Raw genomic sequence first — 18,268 nt, 5'->3', positions numbered from 1 at the left:
ATACCGGGCATAAGGACCGGAGTCAGTGACATCCCCATTAGCGTGCTCACACGCCCCTTCTCCCTCTGGTCCCCACCTTCGTCCCAGCTTCTGCCAGCTGGTCGGCCTCCGCACAGAGACCCCCGCCCCCAGCCCACACCCCGCCCGTGGGGCGCGCCACTGTCTCCCCCCAGCGGCCGAGCGCGTGTCGCCGCTGGAGACGGGCGGCGGGAGGGCGGCGGGGCGGCGCGGCGCAGGCAAGCCCGCGGCTCCGCCCCGCGCCCCCCCTCCCCATCCCGGCCGGCACGGCCGCCCCCTCCGCGCCGCGCTCGGCTCAGACGGAGCAGCCGCCTCTGCAATGTCAGCAGCCGCAGCAGCGGCGGCGGCGGCGACGCGAGCGGCAGCGGCCGGGGCCCCGCGGTAGCCGCCAGCGCGGCACTGCCCGGCCGGCGCGCACGGCGCGAGCCCGCCGCCACCTCGCTGCCTCCGGGGCGCTGCGGGCAACTCTGAGCGCCCCGGCGCAGCGCTCGGACGTCAGGCCAGCCCGGCTGCGGCCACGCACAAAGGACGGCGGACACCGGCTCCGGGGGCTGCACCCAGGGACCAGCCCGGAGACAGCCAGCAACGCCGCATCCCCTCCTCGCCTCCGTTCCTGGGGCGGCCGGAGCCCAAGCCAGAGAGGGCACCGTCATATGACAGCGGCGATATAGCGGCTGGTGAGCGCGCTTGCTACCCTCTCCGCTGCGCCACGGCCGCTGGCGCTGGAGGTGGCCCCCTGAGTGGTCAGCTCTTCGCCACCAACCCGAGCCCCCCGTGCCCCGGCTCTCGGGCTCCGGGGGCAGGATCCGAGAGAAGCCCCAAGCCGGCGCCGAGCCTAAAATGGCCACGCTGCTTCGCAAAATCGGGCTGATCCGCCTGCACAACCGGGACACCGAGGACCCCAAGCACCACCACAACCACCGCGGCGGCGGCGGCCAGCAGAGCGCGTCGTTGCGCGGCAAGGGCGGCGCCAAGAGCGGCGGCCACAAGCAGCAGCAGCACCCCCCCGGGGGCGCGGGCGACGCCAGCCCCGGGCCGGGCAAGGGCAAGGGCAAGCGCGCGCCGGAGCTGGCCCCGCGCGACAAGCCGCCGCAGCCGGCGGCCGCCGCAGCAGGAGCAGCGGGCGCCGGGGGCCCCAAGGAGCAGGCGGCGGGCGCCAGGGCGGGGCCGGGCCCGGCGGGGGCGGCGGCGGCTGCGGCCGGCAGCCTGGTTCCCGCGGCGCGCCAGCAGCACTGCACGCAGGTGCGCAGCCGGCGGCTCATGAAGGAGCTGCAGGACATCGCGCGCCTCAGCGACCGCTTCATCTCCGTGGAGCTGGTGGACGAGAGCCTCTTCGACTGGAACGTGAAGCTGCATCAGGTGGACAAGGACTCGGTGCTGTGGCAGGACATGAAGGAGACCAACACCGAGTTCATCCTGCTCAACCTCACCTTTCCCGACAACTTCCCCTTCTCGCCGCCCTTCATGCGGGTGCTCAGCCCGCGCCTGGAAAACGGCTACGTGCTGGACGGCGGCGCCATCTGCATGGAGCTGCTCACGCCGCGCGGCTGGTCCAGCGCCTACACGGTGGAGGCTGTCATGCGCCAGTTTGCCGCCAGCCTGGTCAAGGGCCAGGTAAGCGGGGAGGGGCTGGGGCGCGCGGCCCGCGACCCTACGCACCGGGTTGGCCCCTCCGGCCGTCTCGCTCCTGGCAAGGCTGCCTCGTGCGCGAGGCGCCAACCGGGAGATTCCGGAGACTTCCTGGAGCCTCCGACTTTCTAAAAGCGTGGTCCTCCCTACTTTTTCATCTCGTTTCTCCCGGTCCCCCGCCCTGACTCCTCCGCTGGTCTCCTCACTCTCTCTTCTTCTCTCCAGAATTCGCTCTCCTCCTTGCTCCCTTCCTGCCCTCTTCTCCCTTTTCTCCTCTACTTCTCCGTCTTACCCCCTCTCTTTTCCCTCAGCCCTACCCCTCTCTCCTCGGTCCTTAATCCTCTTCTCCGCTCGCCCATTTACTCTTCTTTCCAGCCCCCCACCACCTCACCTCTCTCCTTCTCCCTCTCTGCCTTTCCTCCCTCTCCACTCCCAGTCTCCCCCATTCTTTTCCCCCTGCCTCTCCCATCCCCTCATCTGCGTCTCCCATCTTCTGTCCCCATAATGTCAGTAAAGGTGGAACTTTATGTGTAACTCAGAATTCTAATCTCCAACCTAGTTTACTACCCCACCACACACACACACACACATACACACACACACACACACACACACACACACACACACACACATTCTCGGGTGGGTGCTCTGCAGTGGGTGCTCTGCAGAGACCCAGGGACCCAGTGCCCCAGCTCCCTGGCTCTGCTTGCTTGTCCTGAGCAGCATCTAGTGTAAAGGTGAAAATTTTGCTCTTGAGAAATTTCACTGGAGAGGCAGAGGTGTGGTGTGTCTCCTTAAGTAACAAGACCAGACTCTGTCAAGGAAATGCTTCTTGGTACCTGCCCCTTCTGGGACCTTCACCTCTGGGGTAGATGTTCAAGGTCTTGGTCTTTCTCAGACGTGTTTCTTTCTTTGGTTTCCTTGTGCCCAGTGGTCAAATCCTTTACCAGGGCTAAAGATTTTTTTACTAAATACTGAAATAAGGGGCGAGTTTGATGCCCGAGTCTCCTCGACTGTTGGCACCAGATGGCAGCTTTACAGAAGAGAAACCCCAGAGGACTGGAGAGCAGAGAATGAATGAATCTGCTGAAATATGCTCCCACCTGGCTGCAGGCAGGCACATGAGGGTTTTATCTTCCCACATTATGTTCTCTTGATCACATGTTCAAGTCAGTTGATGATTTCCTGAATCAATATTAAACAACATTTAATAAAAATTATGTTTTATTATAGGCATCTTTTAGATTTACGAAGAATCATTGTTTTGTTTAGAAGACTCTGAATGGTCTCAATTTGATCTTTCTACAGCCAGCTTATCAGGGGAGATTAGTCCCCTGTCACCTGCCTCTGTCTCTTTCACGGCAGGATCTTTCACACTAATCAAATAATGCTTGTTCTGCCAATTTCACTAGAGCTGGAGCCCCTGGGATACCAAGCAGATAGCATCCTAACTCCAGTGGAGAAGGGCACTTAATTTCTGACTGAGGTCTGTTGTTACCAAGTAACTCTCCTGCTAGTTTATCTTTTCTGGGGTTTAAGTTCCACTTATTTCTTGACTTGGAATAGGATGGATGTGACAGGTCTGGAAAGACATCTCTTTCGTGAGACATCTCGCTCAGAACTGAGTAAGGTTTAAGTTTTGACGTCAAAGGTTCATTCTGAACCCTGCAGTTCAATGCTGGCTCTGAGGTCAAGTGCCTGTGAATTGAAACAAACCACAGGGATGGGAGGGGGTCTCAGTTTATTTTTCAAACAGAATTTATACAAATGATGTGGAAGATTATTTTTCAGAAATGCCTTTGTTATTTGTTTCTGAAATCATTGCTAATCAGAACTCTCTAGAGCAGTCTCTTATCTTTTTTCATTCTTTACAGTGAAAATGACTTTGTGGATCAGGAGGAAAAGAATGTCATTTTGCTTTATAGAATCACAGACTCATAACATTTTACATTTGTAAAAGATCCTTGAGGTCACTGGGACCACAGTCTGTATCTTAAAAGATGCAGGAAAATAAAGATCTCAAATAAGAACTAAGGAAATTTCCTTTTTAAAGAGATACGTCTTAGTTAAGTGCTATTCACGTTTACATTGATGTTATGAATAGTAGTTCTGTTGGTGCCCATATATTTCTATTAAAATAGGCACGTCTTTGTGTCTATATTCCTTTCCATTGCAATAAAAATTGATAGTCTTGCATATAGCTTGCAAATTAGAGACCTCAGTGTTGAAAGTAATTATCAATACAATTTTTTTAAAGACTTTATTTAAATTCATTTTAGAGAAGAGAGAAAGAGAAAGAAGGGAGGAGCAGGAAGCTTCGACTCTCATACGTGCCTTGACCAGGCAAGCCCAGGGTTTTGAACCAGCGACCTCAGCACTCCAGGTTACAATTTTATTTCTTAAGTATAAATCTCACCTGACTGAACTCAGGGTCCTCCACCTAGCATATCATGTTCTATTACTTATTCTAAATTCTAGCACATAAAATATCTGAAATGAAGGTGAGAACTCAGCAAGTTATTAAAATACCACTTCAGTTTCTTTGCATTTTCCATGCTGACTACAACATCCAAAAGAGAGGAATGTTGGGTATACATCAACTATTCGAAATGCAGTGTAAGAACAGGAGAAATGAAGTCATTAACGTTTCAGTATTCTGTGCACAGAAGTGTTTTGGGAACTTGAGCATTACTGTGCCTTTCCTACAGTTATGAATTTCTCACCTATAGATTACTCATTGCAGTACTTGTAGGTACCAAATCATTCCCATAGTAAATGGTCATAGGCTCTGGGAAAGAACGCAAAATACCTGATCAGGCATTCCAAGAGAACCAGAACTGCTACCAAACCAGTAATTATTTTAAAAGAATGAACCATTCATTCTAGTACATTCCTCCATCTGTTGACATTTCTTTTTAGGATTTTTTTTTTAAGTGACCAAGTCAGAAAAGGCTCCATTTCCTCTTTGATAATTGCTCAGCTTAACTTTCTGAATTGAAGATACACCAAGTTGATTTTGTTTTATACCTTTCAAGACTATTAAGGGTTTCATTGGTGATATTATAAAGAGATCAGCTTAATCATTTTGTGGAAAAAATAAAAGTTGGAGTTTATCACACAATATAATCAATTTAGTTATTTCACAAAGCCTTTATTTGACTCTTTGGTCCATGTTGTCAAAATCTCTGCTGTGCTGCTTTATGGATGGTGGCTGACCTCAATTAAATGAACATGAATTTCTTATATGCTATATTCTGCGTGGATTCAGCAACATACATCCTGACCTTTTTGTCTACTTTCCAGGACAAAGCCTATGTTGACTAATAGGGACATTTTAAGTAACTCTCTTGCTTCTCTACAGTTGGATGAAAATCCTTGTACTTCAAACATGAACTGGTGACAATGTTCAAAGTTTAGACCATTATTTATACCCTTTATCATTTACTAGACCCAAAGAAATAGTCTGCAGATCCTGTACATGAACTTGACATTCAAAGCTGTAGGAAGTTAGTCTTAGAATTAACGTCAGGTACAATGTCAGCACAGTGCATGCCCCTAGCAGGCAGCCTAAGGTGAAAATGACATTGGACAGACTCAGCAGACCAGACATTGGAGGACCTGCCCGGAAGTGCCCCAGAGCTCACTGGCTTGTCTTCCAGGTATGGTCTGGGATCACTGGAGGACTGGACAGAGACCCTCTTCTTGTAGCTGTGTGAGCAGAAAGGTCCCTGAAAGCCACTTAACGCTACACTTAACTCAGGGTTCTGTTTTCACATCTGCTTACCTACTGAATATCTCTTTCTATTTAGTTAGATGTGGCCAGGGGCAGGAGACCAAATGGCATTTGAAAGACAGTTCCTCACTCCTCCTCTATCCTCTCAGAGCCAAAACCATGAAGATGATATTGACCATATTAATAGCAGCAGCCTCTAACATCTAATGTGTGCTCTGTCTGGGCCACACTCTGGGGAAGCTAAACACTTGGGCTGTTTCACCTCACTTGGTTCTGCTGCTTTGATGGTCACTGTACAAGTGAGGAATCCACCGCTTCATGCAATCAGGTGACATTAATACGACTTCATGTTCTAATACTAGCAACCAGTGGCAAGACCGTTAAAATCAATCCATGCCAAGAAAAGCTGTCAGGAATGGCAGAGTCCAGCGCACCCACCTGAGCATCTTACACTCGCCAGGCAGTCTTCTGGACTGTGACCTGCATGATAAGCCTTTTGTCCACAGAACACAGAATGTGCAGCCAGCTGTCAGTAGAAGACTGAAAACAACAAGACTGAGGCATCCTCAGATCTTAGTGTTTGAATTAAAAATTGGTAAGCGGTTGCCATGACAGTTGTTTGCCTGACAGCACAAGTTTCTGGGGCTTTTGAATAAAATAAAGTGGTAGACTTGGCCATTTGTCAGAATGTGATGAGGAGGTAAAGGGCCCTTCAGATCAACTTTGGTCATAATGTGCATCTCTGAGGTTGACTTTAGGTCTTAAAGGGGCCTGTACTGTGGGTGTCACTGGGAATCGTGTGAAACACACACACACAGCTGTCTTCAAAACTTCTTCTAAAGTACGAAGCCTAGAAACAGCCTTTTACTTATGACTGCAACCTCTCCAGGTCTTATCAGAAAAAGTGGTGAAGATGAGCAGTGCTTTGGTTTCCTAAAACAGATGGGCTTCTAAACTGTTTTCATTGACATATGTTGAAAAGCCCTGGATTCGTTTGCTAGGGCTGCGGGGGCCTCAATCAACAGAACTGGATTGTCTCACAGTTCTGGAGGCAGAAGTCACATCAAGGCACCAGCAGGGTCGCTTCCTTCCCAGGCGGTGAGGAACAAGCAGCCTTTCCTTGGCATGTAGATGTCTGTCTTCTCCCTGTTTCTCTTCGTGTCTGTGTCTTAATCTCTTCTGGTTAAGGACTCTGGTCATACTGGATTAGGGCCCACCGTAATGACCTCAGTTTAACTTGACTGTCTCCAAGTACAGTCATATTCTGATGTGATGCGGGTAGGACTCTACCATGCATTTTGTTAAGACACACTGCAGCCCAGAGGGAGTAACTCCTTAACCAATTTAACCTCCCGCTTCCCTAGAGGCTATGCTGGTTTTCAAAAGAACATAAATAAAGGCAATTGTGTAAACACAGGGGGGACCACCCCATGGAAGGTCAGGAGGACCAGCCTGGAGTGCAGCTTGGAACAGAGAGACGGCAGCCGCTCTAGAGAGAGGCTGGAGATCTTAGAGCGTAACCAGTGATAACCCCAGGTGGGTACTGCCTGTGCTCACCCAAGGAGAGTGGACTTGCGGGGGGGGGGGGGGGGGTCTGTGAGTCACCGTGTGCTTTTGTTCTGTGCCACGTGGAGATGAAGGAGAGATTTACCCACCAGGATGACTCTGCAGCTTGAGGTATCCAGGTGCTTGACTGCTCAGAGGAAAAAATAGCTTGTTCTATCAAGTAGGACAGGCAGGAGGACGCAGACAGGACTCTGCATCCTAAAAATAGTTCCACGCCAACTTGGCGGCCCCACAGCTCTGCTCCTTGGTGCTGCGCTCCTTCCGGGGCTGGTGGGACAGTTAATAATAGTAGTGACTTGCTTTGCCCTGAGCTGTCCACTTCTGAGAATCTAAACGTACAAGAAGAGGGTGTAAATACATTTCTGTGTGCTTTTCTGGTTTTCATTAGGGATGTGAGGGGTTTGTTTTTCTTTTTAAGAAGCAACATAGTTCGATGAGGTTATGTTGGGTTTTTTGGGTTTTTTGTTTTGTTTTGTTTTTTCATGGGAAGTGTCAGTATGAACAATGAGTTGAAGTTCATTTTAATGTCTAAGAGTCACAATCCAGCATGTCCTTTCTCACCCCCAGGAACTGTGTGAATCCAGTAAGGCAGACTCAGGTACCATTTTGGGGTGGCTTATTTATTTATTTATTTATTTATTTATTTATTTATTTTAAGTAGCCACTAACAGCGGTCTCTTTGAGCCTTCATATTTCAAATCTGAATCCTAGTTTTTTGCAATGTTGATATAATGGTGTGGAGGGAGAATGAGAATGGCTGACAGATAGAACTCCTTCTCTCTGTCAGTGGTTCTGGACTGGTGGTCAGTTAGATGCCCTGGGAGTGTTTTAAGTTATTCCAATACCAGGGCCCTACCCTCAGAGATTCTGACTTCCTGGGTCTAGGATCGAGCCCTGGTAGAAGCTAGTTGAAAAAATGCTACTCTGGCCAGTGGCTCAGAGTATAGAGCATCAGTTGGTATATAGACATCCCGGGTCTGATTCCGGGTCAGGACACACAGGAGAAGTGACCATCTGCTTCTTCCCTCCTCGCTCTCCCCCTTCTATCCCTCTTCCTCTTCCACAGCTGTGCTCTGTTGGTTTGAGTGTGGCCCTAGGCACTGAGGATAGCTCAGCTGGTCCAAGCACATCAGCCTCAGGTGCTAAAAATAGCTCGGTACTCAAGCATTGGCCCAAGACAGGGTTGCTGGGTAGATCCCAATCGGGGCACATGTGGGAGGCTGTCTCACTATCTCCCTTCCTCTCACTTAAAAAAACAAACAAACAGGAAAAAAAAAAGAATGAAAGAAAAAAGAAAAGAAAAAGCTCATACGTGATTCTACTGGGTGGCCAGGGTGGAAAAAGCCACACTGGAACAATAATTATTTTATCATTTCTAGGTCCACTCATCAGGGGTGCATTCTCCCAGCAGCGATGGCAGGGAGCCTCAGGTGGCAGTGGGTATAATGCAGCCTCCTAACCTTCCCGCCTCCACCTTAATTGGACTCATGCTTCTCTGTCAACCCTGATGGAGCCCCTTTGAAGCCCTGCCATCATAAAACAAAGTCCTTCCTTCCTAGACAGCATGCATAGATCAAGGCAGGGTGTGAGCACTGCAAAAGGACAAGTTACTCAAGACAGACTACTTGCTCTTCATTAGTCACAGCTGGAGGACTCGTATGGACCGCCCAGAATGCTGGATAGTCAGCTAATTCCCATGGCACAGGTATGGAGTGCCTGCCATGTATCAGGCACTTGCTAGGTACACAGGTGAATAGAGACACGTAAAGTGCCTGGCAGGGAAAACTGACTCTCCAGTGGAGATAATGCAAATTAATTCATAAGTCTTTGACGTGGCAGGCGGCCTCACAGTTATATTTTGCTTGATATTTGGATAATTGCCCATGAGTTCACTATATATGGGCTGTGTGTGCACTGGGGGCTTGGGAGAGGTGGGGTCCTGGGGTCAGCAGCATCTTCAAACTCCTGTGTGACTTCCCCGAGGGAACACTGTACTCACAGGTGGATGAGACTTGACTCTAATGTTGAGGGCTAGCCTATTTTCTGAACATTGTTTATTGCTAATAAATGGAAAGATCAGGTATTTCTCAAAATTCACAAAGCAGTAGTTGTAATAGCAGAAATATTTCTAGTAATGTCTATTTTCCTATCAGGGAGTCAGCAAACTAAATTAAGGTTTTATTTGTTTTTTTCTTCATTGTCATATGTCATTCATTCATTCAGCACCCACTTGCTGAGGGTCAACCGTGACTTGGGCGCTGTAGCCACATCACTCTTGGCTTTCCCAGGGTGACCCTTCCCCATTCTGTGTGTCATTTTATCCTCTTGGCTATCTCTGAAACTGGCTATTTTGGAGAAGCCAGGAAGAAGCAAACTGAGTTATGCAAAAGAACCAAAGACCCCAGATTGAGAAAGTTGGGGGACAAAGCAGATCTGGGATGAATCATGTGACAAAGGACTGAAAAAGGAGGGCAGGGCACAGGAACCAAGAGAGGTTGTCCCCACCCAGCAGGTCTAGGCGTGGTCAGGGAGCAGGAGTATCTTCCTTTCATGTGTGTCAAGCCCAGATTTTCCTTTCCACCTTTTTCTCTCGCCTCAGTAGATGCTTGTGACCTGCATCTTGGATGCTGCTTGGATTCCTGCACTGCCCCCATCCAGTCACTCTGTCCCCTTCCTGGTTCCTCTAAATGCAGACCTGGCATCCTTATACCCTTGATTGTGACCCTTACAGCATGCTGTCCAAGTCCCCATGGTGACACTCTTGTACTGCCATGGCCCCCACAGAAGTTCCTGTCCCACCAGCCCTTTACAGCCATAGAACATCCACACTAATTGGTTCTCTCCACCCCTGTTTAGCTCATAGGTGTGCCCCCACCTGGAAATCCCCTTCCCCACCACACACCAGGGGAGCCCCTGGGCATCCTTCAAAACCCTGCCAAGATGCTCCAACCCCTCTGCAGACAGCACCTCAGCCACTCCTGCAATAAAGCAGTGGCTTCCTCCTCTGAACCACCTCTGCATTTTCTAGAAGACGTTCATTTCTGTGTTCTCCCCCTGAAATAATGCCAGACACGTGAGTGCCAAATAAATGTCTCAGGACTGCTGGTCTGAGCGACATCCCATCCCTTAGCTTTAACCCCCTCTTGCAAATGTGAATGTGTATCAGATGCTGTGCAAAATGCTTTATGGGGCATTTGTTTAAATTCTTGCCGCAGTCTTTGAAATGAGGGTTGTAGTTATTCCCAACTTACAGAGGAAGAAACTGAGGCATGCTGAGATCAAATTCATGCCCGAAGCGAATGGCTAGTAAAGAGAAGAGCTGAGTTGCCATGAGGCAGTCCAGTGCCAGAGCCACCTGGTTCTGATGAGCTGTGGGATTGGTAAGTGGGAGCCACCCCATCAAGTAGCATACAGCTTAGTTATTCCCAGATGTCCTATGCACCTTTGGAGAGCCTTGGCAACGATGTAGTTCTTGGTTCTACTGCAGCACCCAGAATTGACCCACAAGGAAGGAGATATTATATCTGTCAAATCTAACACACGGTACTGAATTATCAGCAAAGTTGGACAACTAGAATGGTCCAGATTCACCATTAAGCTCTTCTGCCCATTGTGTATAATGGAAGAATGTTTTAATTGTTTCAAACTGTCGGAGGAAGTTAATTATTGCTGCTTTATTTCTTCGATACACAAAAGGGAAAGACATTTTAAAGATTCTGATAGTAACTGGAGAAAGAAATGCTTTTTGAACATAATTGTTACATTGGCGGAAACCACTCAGATTGAAGAAATTACTTCTTTAAAAATAACTTCTGTAAAATAAATTCTATTTCTCTGTCACAATATTTGGCAAACATTCTCGATTTGTTGTTGTTGTTGTTAAAACTTTGATGAGAGAGAGAAGGAAAAACTGTCTTGCAATGGATCAGATCGCTCTTAGGGTTGACATGTGTTCAGCTCACTTGGGAATTGAAGGGAAAATATCCAGACAAATATTGTTAAGGGGATGCTTGCCAATTTTTTATCTTGAAATTCAGTGATTTCCAAAAATCAATTATAAAGCTACAGAATTGATTATATTTGGTTATACAGTAATAGAAAGCAGTTATTACTATTGCATAAAGTTGGACATAATTATTAGAACAGTTAGTTTTGCCTTACCTATACATATGAATTAGGGTGAGTTTTGTGTGTCAAGCTGGGCACCCATTTTGCTTCCCAAGAGACACCAGTCAGGAATGAGATGTAACTGAGCAAAATACATACAAATTGATGCCAGGGTTGATCTGTGCTGAGGCCTTTCACGTTAGTGACATACCCTACTCTCCTCTGTTTCCCAGTCAGGGGAAAGTAGAAATATGGATGGAGGAAGCTTCCACTGAATTTGTTACAAGCTTAAATTAACAGTAGCTAGTTGACTATTATAAGCCTTTAAAATGTAATTTTTTTAAAAAACTAAATTAATCATCATTTCTTTAATCTCACTTTATGACAAGAAGACTACTCGCAGAAGCAGCTTCTGCAGCCCGGTGTGGGAGGATGCTCCCTGCGATTCGTGCCGCCCCCCGCGGGCTGGGCTGTGTGGAGGGCCCTCTGCGGGGAGCGCCAGCAGCCTCTGTGAACAGGGCCTGAAACTGATGTACATGAGGGGCCCAGGGGGACCGCCGCCATCCCATCCCTCACAGACTCGCTTGTTTTTCTTTGATCAATTTTATAATGTCTATTATGGAAGGATCTTAGCTCATAAAAGTCAGTTTCTCTAACTGGAGGATCAACCAGTAAAATTACATAAAGCTGAAAGGAAATGATTTTAATTCATAAATAAAACTAATCTAATAAAAAGTAACTTTGAATGCTGCTGGATTGAACTAGGGTGATTTATTTTTAGTAATTTTACTTAAAAGAGGATGCTGGCTGGCCCTGGCTGGTTGGCTCAGTGGTAGAGCGTCGGCCTGGCGTGCAGAAGTCCCTTCTCCCAGCCAGGGCACACAGGAGAAGCGCCCATCTGCTTCTCCACCCCTCCCCCTCTCCTTCCTCTCTGTCTCTCTCTTCCCCTCCCGCAGCCAAGGCTCCATTGGAGCAAAGATGGCCTGGGCGCTGGGGATGGCTCCTTGGCCTCTGCCCCAGGCGCTAGAGTGGCTCTGGTCGCGGCAGAGCGACCCCCCCCCCCCCCCCCCCCCCCCCCCCCCCCCGCTAGGGGCAGAGCATCGCCCCCTGGTGGGCAGAGCGTCGCCCCTGGTGGGCGTGCTGGTGGATCCCGGACGGGCGCATGCGGGAGTCTGTCTGACTGTCTATCCCTGTTTCCAGCTTCAGAAAAATACACACACAAAAAAAAGAGGATGCTGGCACCTGCCTTTTCATAGATAGGATAGGAGGCCTCTTGTTGGTTATTCCTGAAGATCAGTCAGAGAGGAGCAGGAGACCCCAGATCCCCTTGCTGCCCCCTCTGGCGCTCACCAGGCACCCGGAGAACTGTGCGGCCCCTCGGCATCTGGAACACTGCCGACTCCTCAGAATAATGTTTTGAAATAGGTAAGATAAAATTCATAGGGTTTCAAAGGAAATGTAGTTATAGTAGTTTACCTTTATTTACAATTGCAGTCAACCTCAGTCTGAAAATATTAAAATGGAAAATTCTAGAAATACACAATTTATAAGTTTTAAATTGCTCGCCGTTCTGAGTAGCGTGACGAAATCTTGCTCCATCTCACTCTGTCGCACCTGGAACATGAACCGTCCCTTTGTCTTCAGTCTCCACGCTGTAGATGGCCTTGCCCGTTAGTCTCTGAGTGGCTGTCTCGGCTATCAGGTCAGCTGTCCTAGTATCACGGTGCTTGTGTTCAAATCACCCTTATGTTACTTAATAATGTCCCCAAAGTACAAGACTAGTGATGCTGGCAATTCAAATATGGGCGAGAGAGGCCATAAAGTGCTTCCTTTAAGGGAAAAGGTGAGTCTAATACATTAAGATGTGAGGCAGACCACATTCACTAACACTTGTTTCAGTGTGTTGTTATCATTGTTCTATTTTATAATCTATTTAGTTATTGTTGTTAATCTTTTACTTGAATAATTTATAAATTAAACTTCATCATAGGTATGTGTGTATAGGAGAAAACATAACACATATAGGGTTCAATACCATCCACAGTTTCAGACATCCCCTAAGGGTGTTGGAATAAATTCCCCATAGATAAAGGGGACTACGGTATACTAAAATACAGTTATAATTCTTTTTAAAAAAATATGATAGCTAAAATATGAAATTAAAAAGCACATCTTTATTAACTCAATATCAAGATCTACAGGCAGGTCCAGCAACTCCCTCCCTAATTGGACATAGTAACAGGCACTGATGATATATATATATATATATATTTTTTTTTTTCAGAAACAGAGAGAGAGTCAGAGAGAAGGATAGACAGGGACAGACAGACAGAAAGGGAGAGAGATGAGAAACATCAATTATTAGTTTTTCATTGCGCATTGCAACACCTTAGTTGTTCATTGATTGCTTTCTCATATGTGCCCTGACTGTGGGCCTTCAGCAGACCAAGTAACCCCTTGCTCGAGCCAGTGACCTTGGGTCCAAGCTGGTGAGCTTTTGCTCAAACCAGATGAGCCCATGCTCAAGCTGGAGACCTCGGGGTCTCAAACCTGGGCCCTCCACATCCCAGTCCGACACTCTATCCACTGCGCCACCGCCTGGTCAGGCAGCACTGATGATATTTTAAGATATGTACAATTGTAATGTAATTTTTTTTTAATCTTGGATTTTTGGTGACAAAAATCAAGGCATTGCCGATACTGCTGTAGTTTGTTACTTTCCATTATAATTAATTGAAGTGCTAAATTGCAGTTAGGACTTAGCAAAAATAAAGACATTTTTCCCACCCACGTTAATATAACCTTGGGGGTATGTGGCCCTGGGTTAAGAATTCCAGGTAAGCCCTAGCTGATTGGCTCAGCAGTAGAGCATCGGCCTGGAGTGTGGAAGTCCCAGATTCGATTCCTGGCTAGGGCACACAGGAGAAGCGCCCATCTGCTTCTCCACCCTTCCCCCTTTTTTTCCTCTCTATTTCCCTCTTCCCCTCCCACAGCCAATGCTCCACTGGAGCAAAGTTGGCCCAGGCACTGAGGACGGCTCCATGGCCTCTGCCTCAGGCGCTAGAATGGCTCTGGTTGCAGCAGAGCAATGCCCCAGAGGGGCTGAGCATCGTCCCCTGATGGGCATGCCAGCTGGATCCTGGTCGGGTGCATTTGGGAGTCTGTCTCTCTGCCTCCTCACTTCTCACTTCAGAAAAATACAAAAAAAAAAAAAAAGAGATAGAGAGAGAACTCCAGGTAGTGCATGGCTGTCTTGGGGAAGACCTTAGAGCTAATTGTGAAGCTCATGACCAGAATCAGTGGGAACAAGGTTTAGGAGCTCAATATGTGACTCAGTTTCACCATGGCTCCACTTAGGTGGGGTTGGTATAAAGTTTGGGACCTAGAGACAGAGACAGGGCTTTAGTATGGTCCCTCTTGAGTTTGCTTACCTGACCTGCTGACCAGGTAGAAACTTCCCCAATCCTACTTCACAGGTGAATCATGATATGTAAAAGATGCACCAAGTGTCAGGCATAGAGGAGGTGAGGTGATCAATAGATGTTCCTTCTTTTAAAAAAGCAGAATATTAGGCACTGGCTGGTTGGCTCAGTGGTAGAGCATCGGCCTGGCATGAAGGAGTCCCGGGTTTGATTCCCGGCCAGGGCACACAGGAGAAGTGCCCATCTGCTTCTCCACCCCTCTCCCTCTCCTTCCTCTCTGTCTCTCTCTTCCCCTCCCACAGCCAAGGCTCCATTGGAGCAAAGTTGGCCTGGGCGCTGAAGATGGCTCTCCATGGCCTCTGCCTCAGGCACTAGAATGGCTCTGGTCCCAACAGAGCAATGCCCCAGATGGGCAGAGCATCTCCCCCTGGTGGGTATGCCGGGTGGATCCTGGTCGGGCACAAGCAAGAGTCTGTCTTACTGCATCCCCATTTCCAACTTTAGAAAAATACCAAAAAAAAAAAAATCAGACTATTTATTGAAATAAATACACAGGAAAAGTATGACCAAAGACGCCGCATTGGGCTCCCATTCAACATCTGTGGCACAAAATTCTGCTTTTGCAATTATTAGCACTTCAGGGCAATATGGATATCCAGTTTGCTCCAACTTTTTTATATATACTTTCACAAATATTCACAAAAATGACAGGATAGACTCCTTTGTATAATTTCATTATGGACTCTTGTCATTGCCTCTGTTGGCTTTCTATCAAGTTATTTTGCATCATCAGGATTTGATTTCTGATAATGACAGTGATTAGGTTATTGTCTGGCTACAGGTTTGATAGCCTTTTTTTTTGTTTGTTTGGGGTTTTTTTTTTTTATGCCTTTACAACATTGGTCTCTCAAGAATTTTGTTGTTGGTAGTATCTTTAAATTAACTTGATTTCCTTTGCTGCTGCTATGTTAGAAAACTACATGGGAGAATATTATTATTTAAAGCATTTGCCTCGGTCATCTCTAAATGCATTCTAAAGGTCTTTGGTAACGATTAAATATTGTTGAGATTCTTCATTTATTACAGAATACCATGTCCATTTGAAAGCTTTTTGGCTATCATTTTGTCTCAAGATGAAAAGCTGGTTCAGAAATTGAATTTAAGATTTTGTAAAATGTAGGCTCTAACGATTATCACAATTATTGCTTCGACACAGCTGAAAAACTGAAAGAGAATTTCCCTGTAGTCAGTTATCCTTTGTCTTTCTAGTACCTAAGTAAAGGTCTCTCCTTGAGTGAAATTCAAGAGGCATCTAGTTGAAATGCTGAACATGCAGAAATTATTATATTTTTTTCAAAAACCTCTGGAGTATTTTACTTGATATGAGAATTGGAGGTAGTCAACAATGGAACACCAATGCCTGCCTCCTTCCTTTTAATAGCTAAATAGGGCCCTGGACATTGGCCCCACATCTAGGGTAAGGCTATCTATATTGGTAGGAGAACAACTAAATGTCTCCAACATTTTTTCCAACTCTTAGGACTTGGAAGGGTAGAACAGCATTTTCACAAGCAGAAGGAATGGTACATAGCTCATTGATCTGTCAGGATTTTTATGCTGTTTTGTGGTACTCACAGTGATTTTCCCATAGTTTAAGCACTATTGAAATCTGAAATCCACCATCAGAGATCATTAGTGGCATGAAACATCCTATCCCCAATGTGCCTCAGCCTGCTGTGCAACTCATTGTAAGAAGGGATGTGATGTTATTGTCTACGTGGAAGGGAGTCTATAGCAATATCTAAATCAGTGCATGGGCCTGAATGGTGTTGCCATAACTACCGCTGTAAGTTTGTAATGTTTTCAGCACCTTAGGTCAGGAAATAGAAAGGGATCTACCCAGCATGGCTCAGATTGTTTTTCACATTTATTTATGTCTCTTTTTCTCTCCTGCAAGCTAATTATTTAGCTGTCAGTGAATCTTTTGGCTGAGATCATTTCAGTTGCCCTACCCTAAGAGAAATAATAAAGGCCCTCAAGCCACACCTTGATGCCAACCACACATCATTCGGAGTCTCTGACGTTGCCAGTTTTTCCGTTCTGTAAGTCGGTGGGCTTAGTTGGAAAGGATGAACCCAGCAGCCTCTTAGCCAGCACTTGACTTTGTTGCCCTTGAGGGGCAGGCCAGTAGACTTCACAACAGCAGGCGACCATCATCTAACCCTGTCAGACCTGTTGAGGGAGGATATATGGTTCCACCCAATCACTGTGGCCAGAAGACCTTCAGCCAGTGAATAACTTGGTCTTGGTCAGCACCCAGCCAGGAAAGACACCCAAGGCCCAGGACCCCAATATGGAAGGAAGTGTACAAAGAACATAGCCAGCAGCAGACCTGAGGGGCTTTGGTCTGCGTGGAGAAACGGTGAGGATTCTGCCAGCAGGTACCAGCCGGGGGCCTGAGAGTGAGGCTGGCTGGCGAGAACAAGTTGGATCCCTTATCCCAGAGCAAAGCTTGCATTCCTCTTCAGTGTTCACAAAGTACTTCCACGTGCATGGCTGTCTGGAGGCCTAAGACAGGGTGGCATCCTGGCATGGAAAACAAAGCAGCTGGCACACAGAAGTGATGAGGCAAGTGCCTGTTTTTTGAGTTCCCACCAGTAACATTATTGAACCAGACCATTATGTCCCTGTAGAAATGAGAGGCTTAATGAGAATTTCCAAGGGGCTTCTTCCCTCTATTTAGCCTCATGTTGTAGCATCAGTAAATATTTATCAAATATCCAAGTTGAGAGACCAGTAAGTAGAGAGCAGCTGGTCTACTATCAAAAGCTGTCAGTATGAGCATGCTACAGGACTCAGGAAGTAAGAGATGGCCTCCCCCTCAGCTTGCATTCAGGACAGAATACTTTATCCAGAATTCTTGCAGATGGTCCCAATAAGAGTTAATGGAAACTTCCATACTGTGCCATTAAATTAACTTATCCCAAAAATGTTGAGGGAAATGTTAAGAATGCTACCAAACCGCCCTGGCCAGATAGCTTGATTGGTTAGAGCCCCATCCTGAAATGTAAAGGTTGTGGGTTTGATCCTGGGTCAGGGCACATACAAGAGCAGATCAATGTTTCTGTCTCTCTTTCCCTTCTTCTTCCTAAAAATCAATCTTAGAAGAAGAAGAAAAAGAAAAGAAGAATGCTACCAAACTGAAGAGGGTCTGCCCACCTGACCTGAATCAGAGCCAAACACTGAACACTGAGTTTTGCAGTGGAGAAATTAAAGCAGTTTATCGGCAGGGCATCAAGCCAGGAGAACAGGAAGCTATCAATTAAAACCTGAACTCCCCGAAGTTTTTTAATCAAGGGTTCTTAAAGGCCAAGAGTGTGTATTTGGGGGTCATGGGTGACGTTGCCTGGTTAGTTCTTGTGTAAGCTTCAGTGGTTTTCCTTAGTCTGTTTTTAGTTCCTGACATCATCTTGTCTGGTGCCTTCGTCACTGTGGTCAGGTGATCTAACTGAGTGGAGGAACCAAGATTCTACAAAACGTCTCATAATTATGTGTCAGTGATGCTATCTTTAAAGCAAAGGCAGAGACTAAACACCTTGTGATCTCTGTAATTGTTTAAGCTATCAATTGCTTTGTGCTTAACTAGGTACATTTTTCTATTATCTCAAACAAAGTGTAATTTTATATATTTTTTTCTAGAACGTGGTTTATAGGCAGGCCTCCAGGACATGACTAACATACTTTCTTAATCTTTGTCAGATACTTGACAACCAAAGCAACTGAAACATGTAGT

At 47.0% G+C, this 18,268-nt stretch overlaps 1 protein-coding gene across 1 annotated transcript in view; it reads left to right on the top strand.

The window, feature by feature from the left end:
• The first annotated feature begins 740 nt into the window (after positions 1-740).
• UBE2QL1 (ubiquitin conjugating enzyme E2 QL1) overlaps positions 741-18,268 on the top strand; it is a 48,666-nt gene continuing 31,138 nt past the window's right edge. The window contains exon 1 of the mRNA XM_066374766.1: positions 741-1,632. Coding sequence (XP_066230863.1) covers positions 859-1,632 — 774 coding nt within the window. The 5' untranslated portion in view covers positions 741-858. The remainder of the gene's footprint in view (positions 1,633-18,268) is intronic.

The sequence above is a fragment of the Saccopteryx leptura genome, chromosome 1, assembly GCF_036850995.1.
Source record: "Saccopteryx leptura isolate mSacLep1 chromosome 1, mSacLep1_pri_phased_curated, whole genome shotgun sequence".
Taxonomy (NCBI): Eukaryota; Metazoa; Chordata; class Mammalia; order Chiroptera; family Emballonuridae; genus Saccopteryx; species Saccopteryx leptura.
Note: the sequence above shows the minus strand (reverse complement) of the source record. Positions and strands in the feature narration are given on the sequence as shown.